This window comes from Apodemus sylvaticus, chromosome 22 (genome assembly GCF_947179515.1).
Source record: "Apodemus sylvaticus chromosome 22, mApoSyl1.1, whole genome shotgun sequence".
NCBI classification, from domain to species: domain Eukaryota; kingdom Metazoa; phylum Chordata; class Mammalia; order Rodentia; family Muridae; genus Apodemus; species Apodemus sylvaticus.
Window position 1 is genome coordinate 28,052,816 of NC_067493.1, and position 26,420 is coordinate 28,079,235.

A 26,420-nucleotide genomic window follows, 5' to 3' on the forward strand; every position below is an offset into this window, starting at 1 on the left:
AGTAGGATCCTGGGCTCTCAGAACGGGTAGCTAGTGGCCAATTTTTTCTAGAAGCTCTGCGAGGGACAGAGAGTAGCTGTGTCCTGCACAGTTGGACAGGGAGACCCTTAGCAGGAGAAAGGCCACAAAGGCTCTGGTTGAACAAAGCAGGGTTGGCAAGGGAGACTCTTCAGCTGCCCCACACACCGGTTCTCTGATTGGTGAGCTCCACCCCTGCCTTACAGAGAGATCATCTGCAGATGTCACGGACCTCATTAAAGTCTGCTTGTTCTGCTGACAATGGGACTCTGGGAGTTAGCAGCTGATAGAGGGGCTCGAGCTAAGGGTTCCTGCAGGATGGCGCTGAGCCCAGGCTCAGCTGAGGAGAGGTTCTCTGTGGGGATGGCACACAGGCCTCAGAGGCTCCTGCACTCCTGCTGTGTCCTGGATCTTCTGCTTCCTGGATGTCTAAGCTGGCTCTGTCAGAGTTATTGTTTGCTTGCTCTTCAAAATTAATATGGATTGTGTTCTTGTGACTACAAACATAATCCTCAGATCTGGAAATGACTAAATTGTCCACACCTGAGCCAGTGTGGTTCTATCCAAGGCAGGAAGGTCATAGACAGTGCTCCAAAGACAGTAACAGCTAGGAATGCCCTCGACACCAACAGCCCCTCTGCAAAGTTACTGCAGGGGCATGTCCACCCCCAGCAGCATCTGCTCCACAAGTCCAGGTCCTAGCAGGCTCTGTGTAGTTACTATTTTGGCCACAGAAATGTTCACATGCTCACCCAACGTATGCACATTCGGTGTACAAACACACGTGCATCAGACAGGAACAATGTAATACACCCACATGCAGGAGCATACATAATAAACACCCATGCACACAAGCACACACATATAATGTAACAAATATGAGCAACTATAATTCAGACCTCTTACACAGTAGCATACACACACAATACACACATGGTCATGGATATGTAATACATACCTGTATATATAAGAACACACAATACGTACCCACACGTGTGCAAAACATACTCATACAAGAACACGTGCATGCAATATGCAAACACATACATTCTGTGTATGAATGTACATGGAATACATACTTATGTACATAACCACATATACATATATGTACACATGACTGTACACTCTCGCCCAGCATGTCTCTTGCAAGCTGTGTACCTTCACATGGGGTGTTTCCCATGTTTCAGGTCCACTAAGCCTCTCCCCTCTGCATTGCTCAGACCTGGACCCTGGGTCTCCAAGGACTCAGCAAAGACCAGTGGTAACCCAGTCAACACCACCCCAAGCCCTTAGGGGTGTCACACTTTCCCCATCAGACATGTGTTCCCTGCAACAGTGCCTGGGAAACCAGATACAATGAGAGGCTTGAGGAATCAAACAGAGGTTCTCCCTCCATCTTCATGCCAGTGTCCCCCATGGGACCCACTGCTCATGGGGTGCTCTCATTCCCTGGGCCCTACCAATTGCCATGTTCTTGGTCTCATTCTTGGTCCTAGGTCTGCAGCTTTGCCTCTGATGTCATCACAGGCCACCTCTTGTTCTTGCTGCCTAGTGTATCGCAGGGAGCATCAGATAAAAGAGTGCCACAGGCCGTGTTCTCATCAGATGCCATTCAGAGAGTGACTTAGGCAGCTTTCAAAGCCTCCTGTGAAGTCACAGGCTGTGCCTGTGGCCTGTGGCCAATCTCTCCCTTCAATCCTAGTTTGAGGTGCTCTCTTCAGAATCTGCACTTGTTTATGACCCTGCTGCTCCAGATCCTCATGAACACTACCTTCTAGACCAATGGTTCTCAACCTGTGCCTATCCTTTTGGCTGTTCTTTGGGGTCGAATGACCGTTTCACAGTGGTTGCATATTAGATATCCCGCACACCAGAAGTTTACACTATAATTCACAACTGGAGCGAAACTACAACCATGAAGTAGCAATGAGATCACTTTGTGGTTGAGGGTTCACCACAACACGAGGAGTTGTGTAAAAGGGTCACAGCATCAGGAAGGTTGAGACCCACCATTCTAGACTAGCCAGAGTGGTTCATAGAGCTGGTGGTAGGATTGCCCTGCCTGTCCCGAGGTCCTCCAGAGTTCTATGATCCTCTGCCTGAATGTGCTCCCCTCTCATGGGGTCTACTCCCGTCTGAACTGCCTCTGCACTGTTCTGTGTTGACTGTCTCACGGGACAGGGAAGTATGTCTTCCTCATGGTGGCTCAGCTGAGAGAGCTGGACCATATGGGACATGGAGCAGGCCTGCCCTGATGACTCTGTCATCCAGGTTTAAGAAGGATACCTTTCAGACAAATCCCATCTGTCACAGGCCAGCTCCCTTGAGCATGACGAGTCACAGGGCAACCCAGATAACATGAAAGGGTTCAGGTTGCCCCTTGATGAGTGACTGGAGGTTTAAGCTCTGACCTGAAGTCCTTATTCAAGAGCACATGGAAGCCACAGAGAGCCAGGAGGCCAGGCCAAGGATGGGCACAGGCTGGAGGCCAGTGTGAGTTGAGAGCAGATACAAAAGGACCCTTGTCTACTTCTGGTCAGGCCCGGGCCTCTGCTGGCTCCACACCCGTGACCAGGATTGAGCAATCTGTTTGCTTTGGGGGCCTGGTGAAGGCACAGAGAAGCCAAAGTCTGAGCTGTCCACCAGCAGGCCAGCAGATCCTTGGAAATCTCTGATCCTGTTCACTGGGCTTCAAACCTGAGTTTGCTGAGCCTTGCCACAGCCACCCCTGTGTGACATCCTGTTGGGCCTGTCAGACTGCACTAAGGTCCGTTGCCCACCCCAGGAACACACTGAGGTCCCCTCCCCACCCCAGGAACACACTGAGGTCCCCTCCCCACCCCAGGAACACACTGAGGTCCCCTCCCCTCCCCTCCCCACCCCAGGAACACACTGAGGTCCCCTCCCCACCCCAGGAACACACTGAGGTCCCCTCCCCACCCCAGGAACACACTGAGGTCCCCTCCCCACCCCAGGAACACACTGAGGTCCCCTCCCCACCCCAGGAACACACTGAGGTTTCCTCCCCACCCCAGGAACACACTGAGGTCCCCTCCCCACCCCAGGAACACACTGAGGTCCCCTCCCCACCCCAGAAACACACTGAGGTCCCCTCCCCACCCCAGGAACACACTGAGGTCCCCTCCCCACCCCAGGAACACACTGAGGTCCCCTCCCCACCCCAGAAACACACTGAGGTCCCCTCCCCACCCCAGGAACACACTGAGGTCCCCTCCCCACCCCAGGAACACACTGAGGTCCCCTCCCCACCCCAGGAACACACTGAGGTCCCCTCCCCACCCCAGGAACACACTGAGGTCCTCTCCCCACCCCAGGAACACACCGAGATACCCTTCCCTCCTCAGGAACGTGTTCAGATCCCTTCCTGACTTTAGAACTTGTTTGAGGTCTTCTCCTCAGTCCAGGACCACGCTAGGCCTCCTTCCAGGGTGGGCCCAGCATCTGAAACTCTCTCACTTGACTCCCAGCCTTCCCTCTCCTTCCTAATGTTGACCAAGCTGGATCACAGGGTCCTGCTCTTTTCTTCAGAGTAGATGGCTGACCCCAAGCAAGAGCTCTCTGCCTGAGATATCTCTACTGTCTCAGGCACCTTCCACACCCCCACCTCAGATTTATTTCATTATTTTATGTATATGAGTGTTTTGCTTGCATCTATCGAAGAGAGTGGAAGAGGGTGTCCGATTCCCTGAGGTTGGAGTACGGATGGTTTTGAGTGGTCATGTGGGTGCTGAGTACTAAGAGTTGTCTCAGTTGCTGAGCCATCTCTCCAGCCCTGTTGCAGGCCCTCTGGGGTTTCCTTCCTTCACTCATGACATCTGCTCTTGGGGCCAAACGCCAGTGTTGTGTCTCTGTAAAATGAACAATGTCTCTCGCCATCCACCTTTCCTTCTTCACCTTCTGCCAGCTCTTCCCCGACCCTTTACTAGTGACCAGGCTTCCTGTCACTGAGCAAAGGGACACACAGAGAAAAGGGGCCCGTAGCGTCACCTCCACTGTTCCCGATGGTGTCCAAAGGCAGGGGCTCTGTGCCTGGCTGTCAGGATGGACTCAGCTGGGATCCTTAATGACCTCAGAGGTTTCTGAGCAAGACACACACCCCCCATGCCCATCTGGATTTAGGCAGGGCCAGATGAGCTATAGGTCTCACTGTGTCACCTGCCACCACCCGCTACCTGCTCACCAGCCAAGGCCAAGGACACAATCAGCACAGAGAGCATGCCAGGCCACCCACAATGTCTGTCACGAGGACTAACCAGATTCAGTCTGGGGTATAAGGTTCCTCCTGTGATCCCACTGGGCAGTGAGTCATATATTAGTGTCAAAGGGCCACAGTTCAAAGGGTTCAGTATAGATGACTGAGATCACCAGCATACTGTACAACACTAGGAAAGGCCTTGGGGGGGGGGACTGCACATGGTGGCATATGCTGACAGCCTCAGCATTCAAAAAGCTGAAGGAGGAGGATTATTGCAAATTCAAAGCCAACCTGGGGTAAAGAGTGAGTTCCAGACCAGCTTGAGCTAGAGTAGTTATGTCTTTTCACGAGACAATGTCTGGATCCAGGCTCAGGCAGCCTTTCTTCTAAGCGGTAGTGCTCCAGGGGTTTGGCACCTAAGCTAGGAATCCTAGCTTCATCCTTGGCCTGTGGCCTTGTCCTTGTTTATTCTCACCTGCTCAAGTTTTGTTCTTCTCCTTTAAGGAAAGTCCAGCACAAAATAATACGCATATGTGATATCCGGGAAGATTAAAGAACATGGCGTATGCTTAAGAGGTGACATTTACATAAAGCCACCCAGTTGCCCACAGCCACCCAGTTGCCCTCAGGCACCCAAACCACCCACCCAGTAGCATACCCTAACCTTGTCACACAGCCAACTGTCCAGACACAAAATCACCCAGTCACAGCCCATCCAATCACACCATTGTCTACAGCGACAAAACCACCCAGCTTACAATACTGCCCATAGTCACACAGCCACCTAAGGGCACCCAAGTGATTTCTAAGTTCTCAGTTGCCTAGACCACAACCACCCTCAGGCACGTAGCTGCACAGTAACTTGGCTGTCCAGGACATGCTAAATCAGACTGCCTCCCTCATGTGAGGTCCACTTAAGGTGGCCCTTCTCCATATTACTGCTGACACCTCAGCCCCAGCCCACAGGCATGGAAAGATCTGAAAGGTAATGGGAGACCTTTGGGTTTGGTCAGGTACCAGGTAGGAGGTGGGATATGCTGTCACACTATTCAGAGGCTGAGGCGCCTCACAGCCAGGATCACCCTTTACAAGCTGTCGCTGGACCACTCCAGGCAGATGCTTCCCGAGAGTCACTCAGCAACGTACTGAATGTTCTTCTCAATCCCCCGGGAAGTAAAAACAAATGCAGCCCGGAATCAAATGGGTAAAGAGCAAGTTACATGCAGGATGGAGACACCGTCCCCCTGCCTCCCTAGAGATGAGCCTTCTGGGAGGGAAGGGTCCTGGACCTTATGCCTCAGCTATGCACAGCACGGGGGACAGTCTGGAGGGATGGGTCACAGTTAGTGTCATGGCTAACACCTAACCTAGAGGTGTCCCTCTGTGCTCCAGGCACTGCGTGCATCCTCTACCTGGATGTCTCAAGTGGGTTCTCAAATGTCATCAGCCACAAGGCTAGATGTTTTCTCCCCAATGGCTCCCATGTCCCATCACTGTGCCCAGTGAAAGTTTTTTCTTTCTGCCTAGTCTTGGTCAACACAAACTAGAGTCACTTTGGCAAGGGGAACCGTAGCTGAGGAATTGCCTGCATAAGACTGGTCCTTGGGTATGTCTACAAGGCAGTAAGTATTGATGTGAGAGGGCACAAGTCCTGTGGGTATTGCCGCCACCCTTGGCCAGGTGGTCCTGGGTTGTATAAAAAGCAAGCTGAATGATCTATGGGTGTCAATCCAGTGAGCAGTGTTCCTTCATGGTCTCTGCCTCTAGGTTCCTCCTTTGAGTTCCTGCCTTGACTTCTCTATGGACAATGGACTATAAGCCAAATAAACCCTTTATTCTCTTAGTTACTCTTGGTCAGTGTTTTGTTTGTTTGTTTGTTTGTTTTTTAAATCACAGCATCAGACTACAGCAGTTTCCCAGGCATCCTCGTCTGTCACACTGCCCAGTCGGTTTTCCTTCCTCACCCTCTCCTCTCCACTCCCTGCAGCCTCCTTTCCATCTCCCCAGCTCCTCCATTCTGTAACAGAGCAGGAACTGTGCACCCTCAACCCTGAACACTGATCTGAGCCGAGAGCAGGTGTCCAGACCCTAAATGTCTCCAGATCAGGCTGCTAACCAACCTGGCTCAGTGCTCACGTCTGTGCTCCGACCCCCGACGTCCCCTACTGGAATGAATGTGTGACCTCTGTCTCTTCCAGCATGGCACCACCTCAGCACCCAAGCCTGAACTCTTTTGCTAAGCAGCTGTAGGGGAAGGAGCTGAAGTCCAGGGTGGATATCTGTGTCCAGTACCTGCTACCCGTGCTTCAGACAGAGTAGCGAGAACCAAGTAGGGACCCAGTCCTGATGGTGTCAGACAACCTCTTGTGCACAGGGCTCCTCCTGTGGCCTGGACGTATCTAACCTTCACTCTCACCATGGCCTCCCTGAAGGCTGCTTCCAGCTGAGCGAACTTTAAGGCTGTCCTTCTTTCTGTCCCTGACCCTCTTCAGGGAAGCCTGCTGGTCCATCTGTCTGTCCCACAGGAGCTCTTTCTTCCGTACATTCTGTGCATGATGACAGAAGCAGCGGCCAGAGCTGTGGTGGGCTGGACACACACTGTCTCATCTCCTACCCAGCATGCAACTGACCCGACCCTTGCTCAGGATTCACAGCCCTGTGGCTTTCTCACGAGCCTGGGCCTTGACTCATCTCTGTGCCAGGCCTAACCCAGGAGCTCTGGAAGTACCTGCTGCAGCCAGATGAGTATTTCTGCCATGAGACAGTCCCACTGCATCATGGGCAGCTTCAGGCATGCCCGGAAGGTTCTTTTCCAATGTTTGTATTGTTGAGGCCTGCACTGACCCCACCCTGCTGAGCTCTGCTCTTGCAAGCCGCCTCAGGAGGAGCATCCCAGGGCATATCCTAGGCTAACTCCCAAAGGTAGACTTAGGCTGAGTTCTCAGGCCTCATCTTTCAAGTCTTTGTGGGCAGAGGACAAACTGAGTTCCAGTGAGGCCTCATGGTTTCCCTAACACGGACAAACATATATATATATATATTAAAGTATATATATATGTGTGTGTGTGTGTGTGTGTATGTGTATTAAAGTTTAAATAGCTCACCAAAAGCTCAAATAACAAAATGAATAAAATATACACTTAGAACCTATACCTCAATAGATAACATTTATGTATTAAGAGTCATTTAACCTTTTGATAACAGAGACAAATAACCAGCCAAAAGAGGGCAGAAGTGCTGAACTCCAAAGAAGACACACACACACACACACACACACACACACACCTTCTTTGGTCATATACATGACCAACAGACTTGTGAGAAGACTCTGGCATCCTTAGCCATGAGGGAAATGCAAGTCAAAGCCACTATGAAGTGAAGCGCTACCTCACACCCATGAGGACAAACCATCATCAAAGAAAGATGCCAGAATGTGATGGTAAAGACTGGGGAAGCTGGTACCCTGGGCTGTGCAGGTGGGATAAAAATGGCACAGCTACTGTGGAAACCAGATATAAACAAATGAGACTGTTGAGAGATCCAGCAGCTTTCCAAGGCCCATGTCTTCAAGACCCAAAACATCGGGATGGCCAAGTGGATAAAGTAACTGCCTTGCAAGTGTGAAGACCTGAATCTGGTGCCCAGAGCCCATTTGAAAATGTCAGGCGTGATGACCCATGACTGTAATCCCAGCGCTGGCGAGGTAGAGACAAACGGATCTCTTGGTAAGTTCTCGGTCAGTGAGAGACCCTGTCTCAAAGGAGGCTGGTGTTGTTTCTGAAGACGACACTTAAGGTGTCCCCTGGCCAAGGACTATGCACCATACATGTTGTTACAGAATGGGGTCGTCTGAACAAAACAAGGGCCATTTCCACTGGATCAGCTCTGTCTGATGCAAGAGACCATTATGAGCAGAAGTGGGCTTGGGCAGTCATGGGATCCCAACGGAGATTTCTACTCCTCCTCACAGAGATTTTAGACAATTCTTCCCTAATTGTATGTGGCTACTGGGGCCCGTGAGATGTCTGTTAGAGTCTATAACAGCAGATCTCAACATTCCCAATGCTGCGACCCTTTAACACAGCCCCTCTTGTTGTGGTGACCCCAACTATTAAATTATCTCATTGCTACCCCATAACTGGAATTCTGCTGCTGTTTTGAATTGTAACGTAAGTATCTGATATACAGGCTAGCTGATCTGTGACTCTTAAAGGGGTCATGACCCACAGGTTGAGAGCCTCTAGTCTATAGTGTTGGGGGAGGTTAACTGGAGTGGTGGTGGTGGGCTCCATCCGTGCAGCTATAAATAAGCCATTATCCATGCTGGGTGAAGACTTTTGGGTGTGGCAGTCATGGCTTCCTTCATCCATGCTCTGTAAGCCCAATAAACTTACTGGTTCCCCAGCAATAAATAAACTCTGATAAAATTTATAGTCAGAGAAGCATATATGCACTGTTTACCCCTCTCCAGGGAAAGTATTCTTGTAACACGCATGCATCCATACACACATGAGCGCCCAAAACATGTCCATGTAACCACATGGAAAGGTTCAAAGCAAGATTATTCATTACAGACTATGAGAACAGCCCATGCCCATCAGCAGTTGGGTAGATAACCAGGGCATGGTCCAGCCATACAGTGGAATATTACTCATCAATAAAAAGGAAAGGAAGCACTACCACATGCTCCGGGCATGGATGAACTCTGAAAGGACTACATCACTGTAAGCCAGACACAAAGCACCATACACTGCAGAATCCCAGGCCTATGAAAACCCAGAATAAGCAAATCCACACAGCGAGACAGGAGATTAGTGGTTGTCGGGTGCTGGGGGGAGGGGTGGGGAGAGTCAGCTAGACTTTAAGGAGTTTCCTCTTACAACAATGAAAGCTAGTGGTGACGATACCCAGGTTAATCAGTGCCAGAAGCTACTCGCCTCAACTGAGCGGGTTTAAAGGCATGGTGAGCATTTGGTATCAGGAAAGCCACGTTTGCTAATAGCAAAAATTAAAAAAAGATGAAATACCATAAAGCAGAGGTTCTTGACCTGTGGGTCACAACCCCTTTGAGTCACCTGAGACCATCAGAAGACAGATATTTACATATGAACTATAATAGTAGCAACATTGTGGTTGGGGGTGACTATAACATAAGGAGCTGTATTAAAGGGTTGCAGCACTAGGAAGGCTGAGACCCACTGCTTTAAAGAGAGAAGCCCTCCCTCCCCGACAGAAGCTCATGGACTGCACTGCTGGCTGTGCGTCCTGTCTCCCCCTTCCCTCTTCCTTCTCCTCCACTTACCTCCTCCTTCTCTTCCTTCTTCCTCCTCTCTCTCCTTCCATTTTCTCCCCCTCCTCCAACAGAGACTCACTCTGTATCTCAGACTAGTGTCAAAGTTCATGGCAAGCCTCCTGTTTCAGCTCCCAAAGTTCTGGGACCACAGCCAGGATCCACCATGCTTGCTGGGTAGGTGTCCTTCAGTGCCTGCTAAACTACATAACTGCTAACACTGAATGACAGGGAGTCCTGGGTATCCTCCTGTCTTCACCACCCCAGGGCTGGGATTCCAAGCGTACACCACCATGTCTGGCTTTTTTACATGGGTTCTAGAGATACAGCGTAGGTCCTTCCTTGTGCAGCAAGCACCTTACAACCGAGCTGTCTCCTCTTTGCCTATCATGAGTATTGACTTTTTACAGCCATTGACAAGAACCACAACTGTAGCCTCAGGGGGCAAGGACACAGTGGGTAGCAGCGACAGGTCCTGGGTTCTGCCCAAGGTCATCAGCATCACCAATGGCTGGCAGGAGGACTGGAGTCAGTTAGTCTTAGGTGCCCAAAAAATGTCTGGACCTGGTCAGTGGAGGAACAGTGAAATGACCCAGACAGTGTGGGACATTTACAGCAAATTGGACCACCTGCTGGCATGGGGTAGCCTTTCTATGGCCCCATGCCTACTTTGAAGAGAAAGAGCAACATGGCCTGAGGCTCTGTCTCGGGCCACCCTTAAACACATCCCTTTCCTCCCTGAGACTTGGTTTCCTCTACCTGTTTCCCCAGCAACACCTGACCTGGCTGGTTATCCAGGCCATACACTTTTTTTTTACTGCTCCAATCACAGCCCTAGATAACCTGAAACGGCAGGATTCTCAACGGGCTTCCAAACTATCTTTTATGTGAGCACTCAGGCACATACCAGTGCCCACCAGGTCGGGAAGACCTCATTATAGGGCTCTGGATCCACACCACCCGTCAGCACTTCAGTTTCCCTGCTTGTATGTAGTTATGAAGAGCCTGTCTTTACACTCCACTGCAGGAATGAAACAAAACCCAGAAACCCTGAGTGCAGAGCCCCACTCTTCTCTCAGAGTCCACGGGACACAGGCTCTTCACGTGCCTGGCAATGGCTGTGGTTACAGCTGTCCACAGCTGGATATACCTTCCTCTTCAGTCACTCACACAGAGACGGGGCAAGAGCCAGACCCCAGAAGCACCCCCATCTCCACAGATGTGGCCATCTGGATCCCCAGGGCTTGCTGTCCTGAAGCTCTGAGACAAAAGGAGTCTCTCTGGATAGCTCTGGATGTGTCGTCTGCGCATCTCTGCCAGGCTTGAAGACACACTTCTCAGACAAGAAGCCCAAACCCACCTCCTGGATCCCATGCCCTTGGAACTGGGCTGAAAAGGAGAAGTATATACTGTCCTTTTCATTTACTGTCCCCAGATCCTGGCCAGCAGCAGGCTGTCCTGATCCATTTGTCACCTGGCCTGGCCCTGGCCGCCTATACAGGCAGGTTCTCAAGGAACTGTCCTTGTATAAAAAAACATAAGTCTTAAAATAGCCTGCCTCAGGAGCTGAGAATGTGGCGAAGCTGGTAGAGTGCTTGCTTACTGTGCATAACACCCTGGGTTCCTTCCATCTTCAGCACTGCATAAGAAGAGTGCGGTGGCAGCTGCCTGTAATCCCAGAACTATGGATGCAGAGACAGGAGGAGGAGAAGGAGCAGGATTATCCTCAGCTACAAAGCATGTTTGAGATGAGGGTGAGGCTCATGGAACTCTTTACCCAAGAAAGGAGAGTGAGAGAGGTCAGGAGAAGGGACGGAGGAGGGGGGAGGAAGGGAGAGATGGGGGATCAAGAATGCCTCCTTTTAGCAACATGTGGAGGGACACATCTGTAATGCCAGCATTCTGACAGGCCTGAGGTAATAGGATTGCTATGAGTTTGAGACCAGCCTGGGATACAGTGAGATTCTGTTTCAGCTAAAGCCTCCTTGAGAAAGCACACAAAGCTATGATGTCTTTCCAGGCATCGGGCCCTCTAGTCCATCCTGGGATGACCACACAGGTTACAGGCTATAGGAGGACCTTTTGCTTTGCTCCTGAGTGCCAGGGACATGCAAGGCTAGACTGACTGTGTACACTACTCCCAAGTGGTGACACCAGCTCAAGGCTCTTCTTGTGCCAAGCTGACACAACTCCCTGCACAGGGCAGATACTCCTGGGACATACTTTCACACACGAAGAAGGGAAGAAGCCACATAGCCACGTATCCACAAGGTACCAGTGGTCACTCCACCCTACAGACAGCAGTGGTCTCCTGGTTTAAGCCCTGTGGCCGGGGTTTCCTTTGCTTCGTGGGACTCGCCTCCTGAGTCCATTCTGATCTGTCTAGGAACACAAGACAACCCGCAACAGCAAAGTGCTTTCCCTGCTTTCTGACTCACATTTTTATTTTTAATTTTAATTTGAGAATTAAACAGGGAAAGTTGGATTTGTAGGAAAAAAAATCAGGGCAGAGAGCGGAAATCTGGTCGGCCCCGGCCAGCACACAGCTGGGCTGTCCCTGGGGATCCACACCGTGGAGCCTCACTCCCGAGACTTTGCATCTCTTCCTTGATCTTTGTTTCTGCAAATGGTGCTTTAAAGAGCATGGTTAATCCGCTACGAAAATATAAAACCTCGGGCCACGCATGCACTCACACATGCAAGCATGCATGCATGCACGCACTCGGGGAAGCCAGCCTGGGGTGATATGTATGCTCTAGCAACTCCTGAGTGTTCTGGTTTGTCTAGTGCCACACTCACAGTTGGCTGTGGTGATAATATTTCAACCTCTTCTGTGACAGGTTATGGGGTAGAAGGCCCACTCTAGGACCACCTTGTGTAAGGAGGACACTGTGTGTGCATGCGTGCATACTCTCCACCTAGTTTTTGAGACAGCGTCTATCACTGAACTTGAAGATCATCAATTCAGCTAGACTGACTGGCCAGTGAGTGTCTCTGTCACCCCAGCATTGGATGACAGGCATGCAATACCATGCCTGGCTTTTTACATGGGTGCTACAGATCCAACTTGGGTGCTACAGAGCCAACTTGGGTCTTATGCTCTACTGATTAAACCATATCTCCAGGATGAAGCTTTTTTAGCTCACTGGTTCCCCCACAGTTCCCTTAGTATGTGGACTGGACAGCAGGCTCAGTGAGAAACAGGCCACATCACCTTTAGGGCTCTGGACGGTGATATCGGCCCTGTGTGGAGTCCACCATAGCCTCAGAGCTTTTAGAAAATGGAGTCTCCTATCCAGGGGTCTCTTGCATGTCCATATTATCAGCCGCCTTGTTAAATGCAAGCATTCTCCCTCACAGAACAAGATGGAGAACCATCCTCAGTTATGTAATGGTGGGGGGCGGAGTCAAGGAGGGAGCAGACGGATTGGGTACTCACTTAACCATCACCACAGTTCACCCCGAGATAAATGCTGCCTTCTCCACCTGGCCTGATGCCTGCATGGTGCAGCCCAGCCTCATGCCCACCCTTGTATCAGGCACTTACTTCATGGGTTTGAATAGCGCCTGCCCGTAATTCTGGAAGGTCATGATGAGCTTCAGCTGCGTGCCCCCTGACTTCATGGCTGCAGGAGGGAGGGAAGAACAAACAGGGTGACTCAGTGGCTGCCTCAGGTCCCTGACTATTCCCAGGCAGCAGTGCCAGATCCCGGCTCGAGCTGCCAGCCAGCGAGATCTTCTTCATGTGGCTAGCGGACCCCAACTGTGCCTGAGCAGTTAGGGCATTCGGCAATGATACACCCCAGCTGCCTGGGGTCCCTCCTGATACAGCAAGAGGATCTGAGCCAACTCCATAGTGTGGGCCCACAAAAGGCCCAGGGGATGGCAAATGCAACTGCCTGCCTGTGCAGGAGTGCAGCCACACACATGCGTACTTTTACACACACATATACTCCCGCTCGCTCCCCGTACGCCACAAACACCTCCATAGTCACAGTCACACCCCATACCTCCTCACCCCCACGCTTATATAAACACACACCTACACACACACACACACACACACACACACACACACCACTGTGTGCCTAGGCACAGGCAAACTACTAGGATTTGGTAAAGGTATGAGTGGTCACTCTGAAGAGACCCAAGGTCAGAAGCATCTACATCATCAGGACTTGGAGCGGTATGAAAGCTTCAGATAGTTCCAAAAGGCACGTTGTTCTGGGATCTCACCAGATCAAGAATCCGACAGGATTTGAAAAATAACTTTTCTTCCCTCCAACCTCGGATTTCCCTTTTGCTGATAAAGGAGATGGAAGGAAAGCCATCAGGGGCTTTCCTATTCTAGGTCTAGCCTTGTGAAGGGCTCCCAGGTTGTTCAAGGCACAGGGACATGAAAGGGCTATCACACTGCACAATGTGGCCATGCACACGGTAGCTTGCCTGGTGTGTGAGGCATCTAGGGCAGGCTCTGGGCAAGGGATATGTCACAGATGTAACAGTCGGAGCTTGCATTGACATGTGGGTAGACAGGAAGTTACAAACTGCAGTTATCTGAGTGTGTGAGGCAAAGAAGGCATGTGCAGGGGCCTGAGGTCATCGCTGGACCCACTCCTGGGGAGAGAGGCATAGGGCTGCTCACAAAAGCGCAGACACAGGTCCTGGGGTTGGGTGAGGTAAGCAGGGGATGAAGAGACTATCTGGGGGACTCGAGGATCCCTCAAACGGGACGGAAGACAATGGGTGGTGATAGTTAGAGGACATGCTGTCACCATTTGGCTCCCAGGCATAACAGGACTGGCAGAGGACTGTGGTTTTGTGATGGGACCAGGGTCAGGGCATACTCACAGGTGTGGGGGCGGCGGTGTTAAATACCACAGAACAGTACATTTGAGTGTTTGGTGGAGCTGGGTATGGTGGCGCACATCTTTAATCTGAGTACTTGGGAGGCAGAGGCAAGTGGATCTTTGTAGGTTCTAGGCCAGCCTAGTTGGCACAGTAAGTTCCAGGTTAGGCAGGCCTCAAACAAACAAAATGTTCAGTGGAAGAAAATTAGAGATGGCCTAGTCTGATCTTCACATTGAAGTCTGCTTAGATTTCCCCAGGCTGGGCATCCTTGAAGGATTTTTTTGCTTTTCCAACCTCAGTTTTTCCTTCTGTGAAATGGGATTATGGATGTTGGTTTATCCTTGTGTAGATATTTCCTCCTGGTATGGTTGCATGTGCCTTTAATCCCAGCACTTGGGAGGCAGAGGAAGAGGCAGAGGCAGAGGCAGAGGCAGAGGCAGAGGCAGAGGCAGAGGCAGAGGCAGAGGCAGAGGCAGAGGCAGAGGCAGGTGGATCTCTATGAGTTCAAGGCCAGCTTGGTCTACATAATGAGTTCCAGGATAGTCAAGACTACATAGTAAGACCTTGTATCAAAACACATCGACCAACCTACCAACCAACCAGCCAACCAACCAAAAAAGATTACTCCTGGTGGGAGGCGCATTAAGATTTAGCAAGTAAATAAAACTTACAAGGCTTAGGAAGTTCCTGAAACTTCCAAGAATTACAAGGCCCCTCCTCCTAGTTTATATAAGCAGTTGATGGGGCAAAGAGAACCCCTCACAGACCAAATTGCCTGCAGGTCAGGCAGGGGGCTCTAGGGATGCAGCTTTCCTGAGTCTCAGTTATACTGGGGCCTTTCCCATGGTACAGCCCCCTTTGGGGGCCATTTGTGCTCTAGAAAGTAACCCAAACACATTCATTGATTCACTACACTAGCCTTGACCTGTCACTGATGCTCTCTGTTAGGAGAGTAGGTATATTTTTTTTTTCACAGTCCCTCAGAGAAAGTCACATAATTCTCCTTCACAAGGTTGTGGAGAGGACCAGGCTCAAAGAACAGCAGTGGCCTGGACTCACCTAGATAGTGGTGATAGTCCCCCTGTTGGGATTAGCGAGGGACATTTCTGGGCCTGGACCTTGCCCAAACACTAACTAGGCTGCTTGCTGTGTATGATAGGCTGCGGCCCTCCTGCACTGCATGCTCTCAAACTCAGGATGTAACCACAGCCTTGAGGGCAGGTGGTTGGAGGTGACCCCCACCCACCCTTTCTCGTGAGCAACACAGCAAAGCGCTTAGGGTTTGACTATTAAGCAAGCAGCTTATGAAACATTCACGCTGCAGGGACCTCATTTCCCCCCTAAAGACGGGGACATGTGGATTTTTTTTTTTTCCTTTTCAGCCCCGGTACACAGACTGGCAAGCGAACTTGTTCCTCTCCCTTGGGAGACTGGCGGGGGATTTTAATTTTCTGTTTTTTCCTTATCTGTGCTTTCTAAATTTGCACAATGAACGTTTCACTGCATTTCTGGTAAGGTGAGAAAGAAGGAAGTGGTAAAGGGTTTGTGGCACCGTTAAGTCTCGGTGCGTGTCCCATTTCCGTCTAATAACAGACTTGCTGGATTTAATGGTTCCTTCCTGAACCGGGCTCTTTTAAAGGTTTGTAATCCTGGCTTTCCAATAGCAAAATAATATGGTCAGTTTGGTCTCCACAGCGGCCTGCTTTTCTTGCTTTGAATAGGCTCTCAGGTAACTGAAGCTGGCCTCGAACTTGCTAAATAGTTGAGGATGACCTTGAACTCCTGACCTTCCTGCCTTGCCGTCCTCAGTGCTAAGATTACAGTTTGTGTAGTGCTGGGTATTGAACCTAGGACTTTGTACATGCTTGTCAGTACTTTACCCACTGGGCTATATCCCAGCCTAGCCAGTCTTTTGCTAAGGGGATCCAATCTGCCTCCCCATGGCTCTGACATGGTATGTGACCCACTTCCCCAAGGAGGCAACCAGGAACTCCAGCACGCAGAGCTCTGGGGTAACTAAGGTACAAGTTTTAAGCCCTACAAGCTATCTGAAGCTGATAAGGGGAATTTTGCTTGGAACCCAGACCCCACATATCTGACACAGAAGGCTTGCTTTGTGTTACAGCAAAGGCTCGGGGAGTCTGTCTAGGTGGGCGACAGATCTGAACACCCATCTCCACTGGGCACTAAGGAAATAGTCATAAATGGGTGACCAGGGTGACCAGGGTGGCAGGGCCAGCATAGAGCATGGGTTTTTCTTATGGTGACAGATGGAGGGGGGGGGGGTTATGTCTATAGGAAAGTTCCCTCCTAGAGCAGAGAGGTGGTTCTGTGAGAAACTGAGGCACAGGCTCCAAGTTAGGGCATTTCCTAACAGGGAGTTCTGTGGTTTCCAGTGGACTGAGACCACATTTCAAATAAACTAATTTGATTTTTTTTTTAAAGATCTACCCTTGGGGGCCAAGGGTATAGTTTAATTGGTAGAGTGCTTGCCTAGCATTTCCTGGGTTCTACCCTGCGCACTAGAGAGGTAAAGGCAGGGACATCAGGAGTTCAAGGTCATCCTGGACTTCCCAGCGAGTTTGAGGTCACCCTGGGATACAGAAGAATTTCTCTCCAAGCAATCCAATAAAGGCCGGTGGGCCACCCTTGAGGTGTGGCTTGCTGGCCCTTGGGGACCCTCACGGCTGCGGAGCTAGGCCTTGGCTGTTTCATCTGGGAGAGAGGATTGGTGATTCTGTTTGGGGTCAGTCAAGCAAGAGCTTGACTATTTTCACACACACCCTGAGCTGCCTTTTAAGGGACAGACGGGAGACTGTTCTAGAAGATTAATGGCAGCAGGTGTTTACACTGTAAGTGAAGGCCTCCCCAGGGAAGGCTCACATTCAGAGAATTTGCCATTCAGCTCTTCCAGACCTGTCTCACATGTCCCCAAACAGGGGGGAAAGTCTGCCTGTGGCTCAGATGCTGGGCACGGTACAGAGTCCCCTTCCACCTGCCAATCCTGGACTTGAGAGAATGGGCATGGGTCACATGGGCCACATTTACCTGGAGGCCAGAGGCAGATTCCCTGAGGCTGGCATGGCAGGAACCAGTCCTGACTCAAGAGGCCGAATGAGCAGGATGAGGGAGCTGCAGAGGACAGAGGCTGCAGCCATGTCTTCAAGCTCCCGGCCTGCTGTGAGGCCTCCAGGCTTCAAGCCTGTTACTGGCTCAGACCAGACACACGTGGTACAGCATCTGCCCCAGTGGCCGCCAGCCTGGTGTTACTATGTCACCCTGTCTGCCAGGCAGCTCCCTTTTATTTTGAGAGTGGCAGTCATAAGAAACACCAGAAATACCCTGATGGAGCTGGCTGTCTTGCACAGAACCGGGGTGGGGGTGGGGGGCTGGGGGGGTGGGGGGAGGGAGGACTTGGCTCAACCACTGCACCAGGAGAAAATGGGGGAGAGGTAAGAAGTGGGGCAGCCGGGTCCCCACTGGAGACCCCCACCATTGTTCTTGGCCTTCCATCCTATGGCACTGAACAGATGATAGCTTGAATGCCTTCCTGGTGCACCTGATCTTGGGATCCTTGTTATGTCAGGAGGTGGCTCTACCACTGCCCTCCCTCAACCCCCCCATACTCTATGCCTCAAGTCAGAGGCAAGGCCCTGTGACTCTGTTGTGTCTGGCACTGCCTTGTGAGAGCTACAGCTCTGTCTTGTCAGACAGGATGGGATCTCCCCTCCCCACCCCAGTTCATAGGCAGAATCGCCCGGTGTGTGTGTGTGTGTGTGTGTGTGTGTGTGTGTGTGTGTGTGTGTGCGTGCCCCAGTCCTGGGCCTTTTGTTCCTTGAAGCTCACAGCCAATTCTCCCAGATCCCATCTCCACCCTTTCTTTCCCTTCGGCAGATCAATTAGTGGCAAGGATGTCAGTCTTGTGAAATCTTTTTTTTTTTCCTTTTGTTCTGCCTTGTTCTTGTATTTGTGGGGCCTTGATCTGACCTAGATGGAGTCAGCCACCTTAGAGATTGCTGTGCAGGCCAGGGGTGCCAGGACCCTCCTCCACTCTCCCCCTCAAGCAATTTCAAGTGTAGAGCGTTTGCATCCATAACTGTGCGTGCATAGTGATTTGATTATCATGGGTCCCAGCTAAAGGCGCGGCGGGCCTGACTTCCGGCTGAGCAGAGGTGGATGTGTGTCGAGTCTCTTTCTTTAAAGGCAGCAGTGGTCCGCTACCAGGCAGCCTGGAGCCTAGCTATAAATAAATCTCTACTGGCCTTGGCCAGCTGCACTGTGGGCCACACAGCGCCTCACAAAAAGGAGCAGGAGGTTCTAAACAGGCGAGACTTAATGGGACCATTCCAAGAGGGCGTGGAACCCCTCTGGCATCCCTTTCTATATCACAACAGTATTTCCCGGCTCCATATTTCATAATGAGATGAGTAACTTGAAGATGAAAGTTATTCCTCCTAGGGCTGAGGAGATGGCTCCGTGGATGATGTGCTTCCTGCACAAGCATACGGACCAGAGTTTGGAACCCCAGGACCCAAGTAAAAAGCTGTGCAGATGTGGCAGCTGCTTGTAGTCCCAGCCCTAATGAGGCAGTCTGGGAATCCCCGGAGCAAGCTGGCTAACTAGGCGACTTAGAGCTGGAAAGCTCCGGATTCAGTGAGTGACCCTGTCTGGCCGAGGAAAGATGGAAAAACAACGGGAATACTTAATGCCAACTTCAGACCTCCACACCATGGGCATGTGTGTGCCTGTGCACTGGCATGTGTGTGCGCGTGCACACACACCTATATACACATGTGCATAGATGTTAACAAGCACAAACCACACACACACTCACACCTGCTCACATATGCATGTACACACACGAAATTTAAAATATAAAAACAAAGTTATCACTGGCAAGCCAGAGGGCACGGGGGATGTGACCCAAGAGTAAATCTCCCTTCTGTGAAGCCTCAGTTTCCCTAGCTGTGGGAGGAACTGAAAGGCTGCACTAGCCTTTGAAGGCTCTGCTCCACTTCGCTTCAGGCCATAGCAGTACCCGGGCAGAAGCAGATCCTGCCCACTTGGACCCAGGTTGTCACCTACCCAGTGACTATGTTAAGACTGAATGCCCAGGAGAGAGAGGCTATGTCTCAAGGAGTCAGGTGTCCACTCAAAATTTTGGCTTGATCTTTATGCCCACAATGACCTTTGGGGGTAGGTCAGGATGAGTCAGGTTGGCCATGGCGGCAGGGAGTGGCCTCAAACAGGCAGCCTCCAGGAGAGTGTGTATCCTCCAGGGCGTTATGCTGTGGCCATGGCCAGACAATTCAGGCTACGCCCTTCAGAGCAAGAGGTCTGGGCCTGGACCACTTCTTCAAGTATAAACTGTGGGGCTCTGAGGAGGTATGGGTGCCTATCTGATTTGCAGGTCCCTGGGTGAAGAGGCTCGGTGTGCCTTGAACTGTGGTTACCACAGGGAGATGCATTGGGCAGGAGCTGGGGATAGTTCTGCGCTTGTCACGGACTCATATTCACCCACTGACGCCTTCTCCATGTCGGGAGCAGGTGCCAGAGTCCAGATCCAGAAAGGAAGCATTCTGGTGATGCACAGCCTACTGGTAGGAATCCCCGAAGCTACGGGGTCCGAACCTTGCAACCAACACTCCTGGCCACCTGGTCACTCCTGAAGCGCTTGTGACTTCACCTTAGGAGAAAGCCACTTCTTTACAAGGACCTCAAACTCATGTTTCAGCCCTAGACAGATTTAGGTTGGATCAGGTTTTGCTGCCTGGTAGCTTGGTGTAGGCCTTGGGCTCAGGCCGCAGTGACAAGGTCCTTTGTCTGCCTGGGTAATGGCACTCTCCAACAGTCTATTACACCAAGCTGTTAAGCTATGAGGCACCTGCAGAATGAAGGACTCGGCATGTCCCTGATGGGACTGGGTAAGAATGATCTTGTCCACTGTGGTCTAACACATCAGTGCAGGACCTGCTCAAGTATCCCTTAGCCCAGAAGAACACTGGGTGACTCCGGGATGCCCCACCAGACCAAGGCCCAGCCAGAGTCTAGGTGGCTCCCCCATCAGCAAGAGAGTGGCTCATCCCACTAAGAGGTCAGGCATCCAAGCACTATGATGCTTCCTGAGTAAATCAGATCTAAACAGGGGGGGTGGAGTTGGGGACTTAAGGTTAAGTACATGAAGATATACAGAGATCCCTGAGGAAAGCCCTAGGATTCCAGTTTTCTCTGACTTCTGGGCTCTTGAAATAGACCAGGAAACAATGAACTGAGCGAGTGCTCGTAAGGGCCATCCCAGGCTGCTTCTGCACATATCTGAGCATGTCACCCTCTCAAGGTCACTGCCGGAGATGATCTTTATTTATTCCTAGGCTTTATGAGACACAGAGCCAGCAGTATCTCGGAGAGCTGGTCTCACTACTAGGGCCTTCTACTAGCTAGAAGATTGTTCTCCTGCTGAGCCATGCCATAGCCCCTCATTGGAAAATTCTAGACAGGGGCTCTACCACTAAGCCACACCCCCAGCCCCTCCCTGGAGGATTCTAGACAGGGGCTCTACCTACCACTGAGCCACGCGCCCAGCCCCTCCCTGGGGGATTCTAGGCAGGGGCTCTACCACTGAGCCATGCCCCCAGCCCCTCACTGAGGGATTCTAGGCAGGGGCTCCACCACTGAGCCACGCGCCCAGCCCCTCCCTGGGGGATTCTAGGCAGGAGCTCTACCACTGAGCCACGCCCCCAGCCCCTCCCTGGGGGATTCTAGGCAGGGGCTCTACCACTGAGACATACCCCCAGCCCCTCACTGGGGGATTCTAGGCAGGAGCTCTACCACTGAGCCACGCCCCCAGCCCCTCCCTGGGGGATTCTAGGCAGGAGCTCTACCACTGAGCCACGCCCCCAGCCCCTCCCTGGGGGATTCTAGGCAGGGGCTCTACCACTGAGCCACGCCCCCAGCCTCTCCCTGGGGGATTCTACTATTAAGCTCAATTCCCAGTTCTTTTTACAGCTTTTATTTTAAGAAAGGATCTTGCCAGTTACTCGGGCTGGCTTTGGGCTTTCCATCTTCCTGTCTCAGCCTCCTGAATAGCTGGATGACAGGTTTCACCTTCATGTCTTTCTTAGTAGTTCTACATTCTACTTCAAAGAGAAATGGGCATGTAGTGTGGTTCCTTTATAACAAAGTGCCTGTGTTAACAAGGACTATTCTTCCCTTAGCCTGAAACCTCTGGACTCCACAGGTCAGGTAAGGGTACACTCTCTGGCAGGAGGAAGGATGGTAGAAGGCCACTAACTTGTTCGTTTTTACTAGGTGAACTTGCCAAGCCCTGGAGGAAGCTGTGTGTCCAGGTTTATTTACTTATTTTATTTAGTTTTTTAATCAGGCAGGAGGCCGGTATACAGCAGAGCCCCAGACACCTCTAAAAAGGTAGGTGCCGCAGGCAGGCAGCTTCTAACTGCTCCATGTCAGCAATTGGACCAAAGCCCATAACCAGAGGGAGCCTGTTAGCAGATCTGCTTTCAAGGCACATGGCAGGCTATCCGAGCACGCGCAGCTGGGCACATCAGGGCCACCACTGCCCAGCTCCAGCCCTCAGCAAGCTGATAACACACCAAAACCTGCTCAGAAACTGCTCCTGAGGTATTGTTCTCCTGAAACTTAAAAACTGGATTAAAAACAAAAACAAAAATCTTTTCTTGTCTTAGTAGATCATCAAGTCCCGGAGACCTTCCTTTTGAACTGCTTCATGTGGGATACCCAGGCTCCAACTTTGCCCTTCCCTCTCCTGGTGAGATCTCTGAGTCCCTGCTGAGCTCTGACGGGAGCAGGCTTTGAGCCTCAGGCCCTGGTTAAGCTATGCAATCTAGCCACCCCTGCAGGAGGGACAGGGGTGACCCATGCATAGGTGCTAGAAGGAGGTGCTGCAGCTACTCTGGTCACCCGGGGTGTTCTTTTACAGGAGAGGGAGGGATACCCTACCAGGGGGCCAAAGTGGTGGCCCTCACATGCCAGCATGCCCTGAATTAGTAGGACAGAGGTGATGAGCCTTCAGGCATCTATCTGGCTATGGAATCAAACCCCCCAGAAAGTGTGAATCCCTTGACTGCGACCTGCATAGGAGGCCTGGTCACACAGTCCTGGTGTTTGCACACCAAAGTACTCTTGTCCCAAGGACAAGCAGGTGGCTACCTACCAACGCTGGTGATCTTCTGAGAGCCGAGGTCCTGCAGTAAGGCATCGATGGCCGGGTTGTGTCTGGAATACAGCTCATATCGGTTGATGCCAATGTGGAATTTGAGCCAGTTAGGATAGAGGTCCACAGCTGCCTCGCCAGTGGGCAAGAATTCTGCGCCCTCAGCACCTTCATGAAGCCTGCAAGAAACCAAGGCAGGCTAGAGTCAAGCGTAGAAAGACAGACAAGAGGCCAAAGAATATGGGGTGCCGGTCCTGAGGGTCAGGGCTTGTGACTTTGGGTTCAAAGTACAGGTTCGCTAAAAGCTGCCTTCACACTGCCATGTCTGCACTTCTTCCCCGGCTGCGGTTCCACCGCCTAATAACACACCTTAAGGCCTATAATTCCTATTTACCCTCTAGAGACGCCACAGACAATCCTAACTACCACTAGCCTAGACCCAGAGTGTCAGCGCTATCCCAACACCTCTGTCCTGGGGTCACCAAAAGTGCCCCCCCCACACACACACAACAGTGATGTCAGCTGGGAGTGTGTGGGAAGGGACTGTCAGCTCTTCCTGGGACCAGCCGGCCTGGAAAGTCACAGACACACCCAGTCAGCCAGAAACCTCCCCAGCTTTCTGCCTTTGTTCCAAAGAACAGAGACAGGAATGATGCAAAGGCCTGAATCTGATTTTAACAAGTGCAGCCATAAGGCAGGAAAACGTAGTCAATCACTCCAGTCCAGGTTCCGAGGGAAGACCTGCTGCCCGCTTTCTTTGGCCATGAGCTTGTCTGGAGGAAGAACTCCTCCTCTGGGAATCTGCTAGGCTGGAGGGGAAGAGGGACCGCTTTAGCTCTGTTTCACTGACAGGTAAGGATCCTTCAACTCCAGTCTGTCTTCACTAGAATCCTTCCAGAGGCCACACCCTCACCACTCTCAGCAGCCTTTGCTGGATGGTTTCTGGCCAGCAAAGTCCAGAAGCAATCAAACAGGCTCACATGTGCAGGCACAAGGCACAGGGCCTGGTCCTATTCCAGGGGGAGAAAGGATTTCTGAGGTTGTTTTGGACGGGTGACTCTCTCTCTCTCTCTCTGCTGCCCGGGGACCTTTGCAGGTTATTTGCTCTAGCCAGCCGGTGGTTAATATTTCACTCTGCTGGGCTTATTTGGATCTGTGCAGCTGTGGGGGTTGGGGGTGGGCACAAGGCTTGGAGGATAACTCCAGGCCCTTCCTCTCCACAGCCAGGCAGGGTGGCCACGAGGGGAGGCCTCCACACTGCCAGCATCACTCCTCAGCTGCTTTTGTCCCCGATGACTCGATTTAAAAGACTTATTAGGTACATTCAGGCCTTCTGGAGACGTCCACCCTGAACAGCTCACCCCTTCGCTTTCAGAGCCAGAAGCCCAACCCCTCCCATGGGAAGGCGGCTCCCACTCTCCCTGGCTGGCTCTCCAACATATTCATTCATCTGCTTCCTCAGCCATAGCCAGGGCTGGCCAGCATGCTTCCTTGTAGGTGGAGCACTGGGCTCCCCTGGCTTCTTCTGGTGGGCCGCCAGCTTCCCACACCAGGGCATTGGGACCTTCCCAAACTCCATCAGCCCTTCTCCCTAGAATCATTGTGGAGACAAAGGCAAGAGGCACATCTGCCCCGCCCACCAGGCGTCCCTACCAGCCTCTTCTAAGGGTCCCCAAAGGTACACAAAATGCATGGCATGTGAACTAGCTTTGGGGTTGGGAGGCGGCTTTATTCCCAGGATCGGACGTGCTAGCCCCACCCCAGCCTCCAATTCTCTGCTCACCAGTCAGGATTCTCTGCTGCCTTGGGGTTAAACCTGATGTCGCTGTTCACATTAAACAGTACGTCGTCCTCTGTCAGAGGAGGCACAACCCCCTGGTAGAGAGGGTGCTCAAACAACTTGGCTAAGAGTGATCCGTCTCCGCTGGGGCCAGGGGGCGGCACTCGCGGTCGGGGCCCAAGGTCTCGAAGCAGCGGCCGATGCGCGGGGTCACGGGGTGGCGGGGAGCCGGGCTCCTGACCCTGCAGAGCGTGATCCACCGGCTCCGCTGCAGGAGGCAGCTTCTCCAAGGAGTGGGAGGTTAGGTTAGAGGCTGGATCTGAGCTGAAGTCTTGCAGAATGCGCAGTGTGTGTTTGTTGGGCCAGCCTGCGTCGCCACCGGCGGACTCTCCCGGTCGGCTCCTTGCCTGGGCCCAGCCTGGACCGGCTGCCTCTGCTGCCGGCTGAGCGCAGGAGCAGCCGGGCTCCCCAGAGGATCGTGTGGCACGCCGGTCCAGCTTGGGTAGTAGGTCAACAGCAATGTGCAAAGCGCAAGCCAGTAGGAATACCACGAGGATGAGCACGCGAAACCTGCGCACCAGGATCATCTTCATGGCCGCGCAGGCCAGCGGGCTCGAGGGGTTCCGGACGCGCGCTCCGCCGGTGCCCCTCAGCTTGGCACGACTTGCGGGTCAAGGTCCATTCGGTGGACTAGCAGCTAGCCGCTCAGGGACTGTCCCCAGACTTGGAGTCGTGGAGGACACCCGCCACCAAAGCACCGGCTCTCCAGGCCATTTCGGGGGGGCGGCTAGCGGTCCTCGTCGGTGGAGCGGGTGGCAGTGGCGACAGGGAACGCAGGGGCGGACGAGGGTCTCCGGGACGGCGACCACACTCATTGGGCGTGTAAGCAGAAGGCGCGGCTGTTCATCCCAGCCAGGGCGCGACGGATCCGATCCAGAGCGCGATGCTCCCGCTGGGCCATGCCGGGTGCTGGGCGGGCGACAAAGCGGCTCCTCTGCGCTGTCAGGCTGCGGCTGGGAGACAGGGCTGGAGAGACAGGGGCGAGAAGGGGAGCGCGAGGGGGCGCGCAGGGCGAAGCGGTGATCTGGCAGGTGCAGCAGGCCGATCCGGAGCGCAGCGCCCGCACCGCCGAGCTCCAGGCGCCCCGCGCCCGGCCCGCTGATATCCGAGCGCGCCGGTGCCGCCCCCCGCGTCAGCGCCCGCAGATTGGCGGAGCCGTGGCCCCGCGAGGCCCGGCCGGCCCGGCGCTAGCCCGCGCTCCGCTCTCTCCTCCCTTGGCCGCGCCCCGCGGTGTCGCCGCGCCTCCTCCGCGTTGAGCCGGGAGTCAGAGAGGCCCGGCTGGGAACCCGCAGGCAGCTAGGACTCCCGCCCTGTGCGCGCGGCTTTCGGCCTGGTCGCCTGCGTCCCCGTAGCTACGCGCGCCTCCAGCTGCAGCCTGACGGCTCCTCCCCAGCGAGTGGAGTCCAGAAAGCAGGCCAAGTCCCTCCCCGGAGCCCGCGGGGCGTCTGCGCGGCCGGACGAACTCCCCTCCGGGCGGTGTCCTGGCACCTCGGGTCCCCGCAGCCTGCTAGGTGGAGGACGAAGGGACGACGTTGCCACGCGGCGGAGAGAACGGCGGGGAAGCGCGTTGGGCCCCACTCCGAGGGGACGCCAGAAGCTCGGCAAGGCTGCCGGGCCCACCCCACCCCAGGGGACACGCCTGCGCCTTAACCCTGGCGGCGCCGCGCCCGGTCTGGCTGAGCAGCGCGGATGCGCGGGCGGTGGGCGGGGCGCGTCTCGCTGCCTGCCCTCTGGGATGCTAAATCGGGGTGCACACTAAAAAGAGATCTGCCTTCACCACGTGGCTTCATCTGCGGCCACGGGGCTTCTGGATCCCCAACCCCTAGTAGGAAGTAGGAATGCATGGGAATTTCTGCTTAAAATTCTGGGAAGGTAAGCTTGAGAGGCTCACCCACAGACCCACAAGCTGAGCAGACCTCCGGGCTTCAAGCACCTGCAGATTTCCACAGCAGCCCAACCCAGCTGCTGTGTAAGGGTCTGAGGGGCGGAGCCTGTGAGCTACGGAGCTCCTCTT

General features: G+C 52.9%; 1 protein-coding gene across 1 annotated transcript in view; it reads right to left on the reverse strand.

Moving 5' to 3' along the window:
* Fam20c (FAM20C golgi associated secretory pathway kinase) overlaps positions 1 to 25,706 on the reverse strand; it is a 57,024-nt gene extending 31,318 nt beyond the window's left edge. Inside the window, exons 1-3 of the mRNA XM_052168361.1 lie at positions 24,350 to 25,706; positions 22,567 to 22,745; positions 13,072 to 13,150 (exon numbers count right to left, since the gene is read on the reverse strand). Of these exons, the coding sequence (XP_052024321.1) occupies positions 13,072 to 13,150; positions 22,567 to 22,745; positions 24,350 to 24,939 (848 nt within the window). The 5' untranslated portion in view covers positions 24,940 to 25,706. The remainder of the gene's footprint in view (positions 1 to 13,071; positions 13,151 to 22,566; positions 22,746 to 24,349) is intronic.
* Between the last annotated feature and the right edge of the window lie 714 nt (positions 25,707 to 26,420).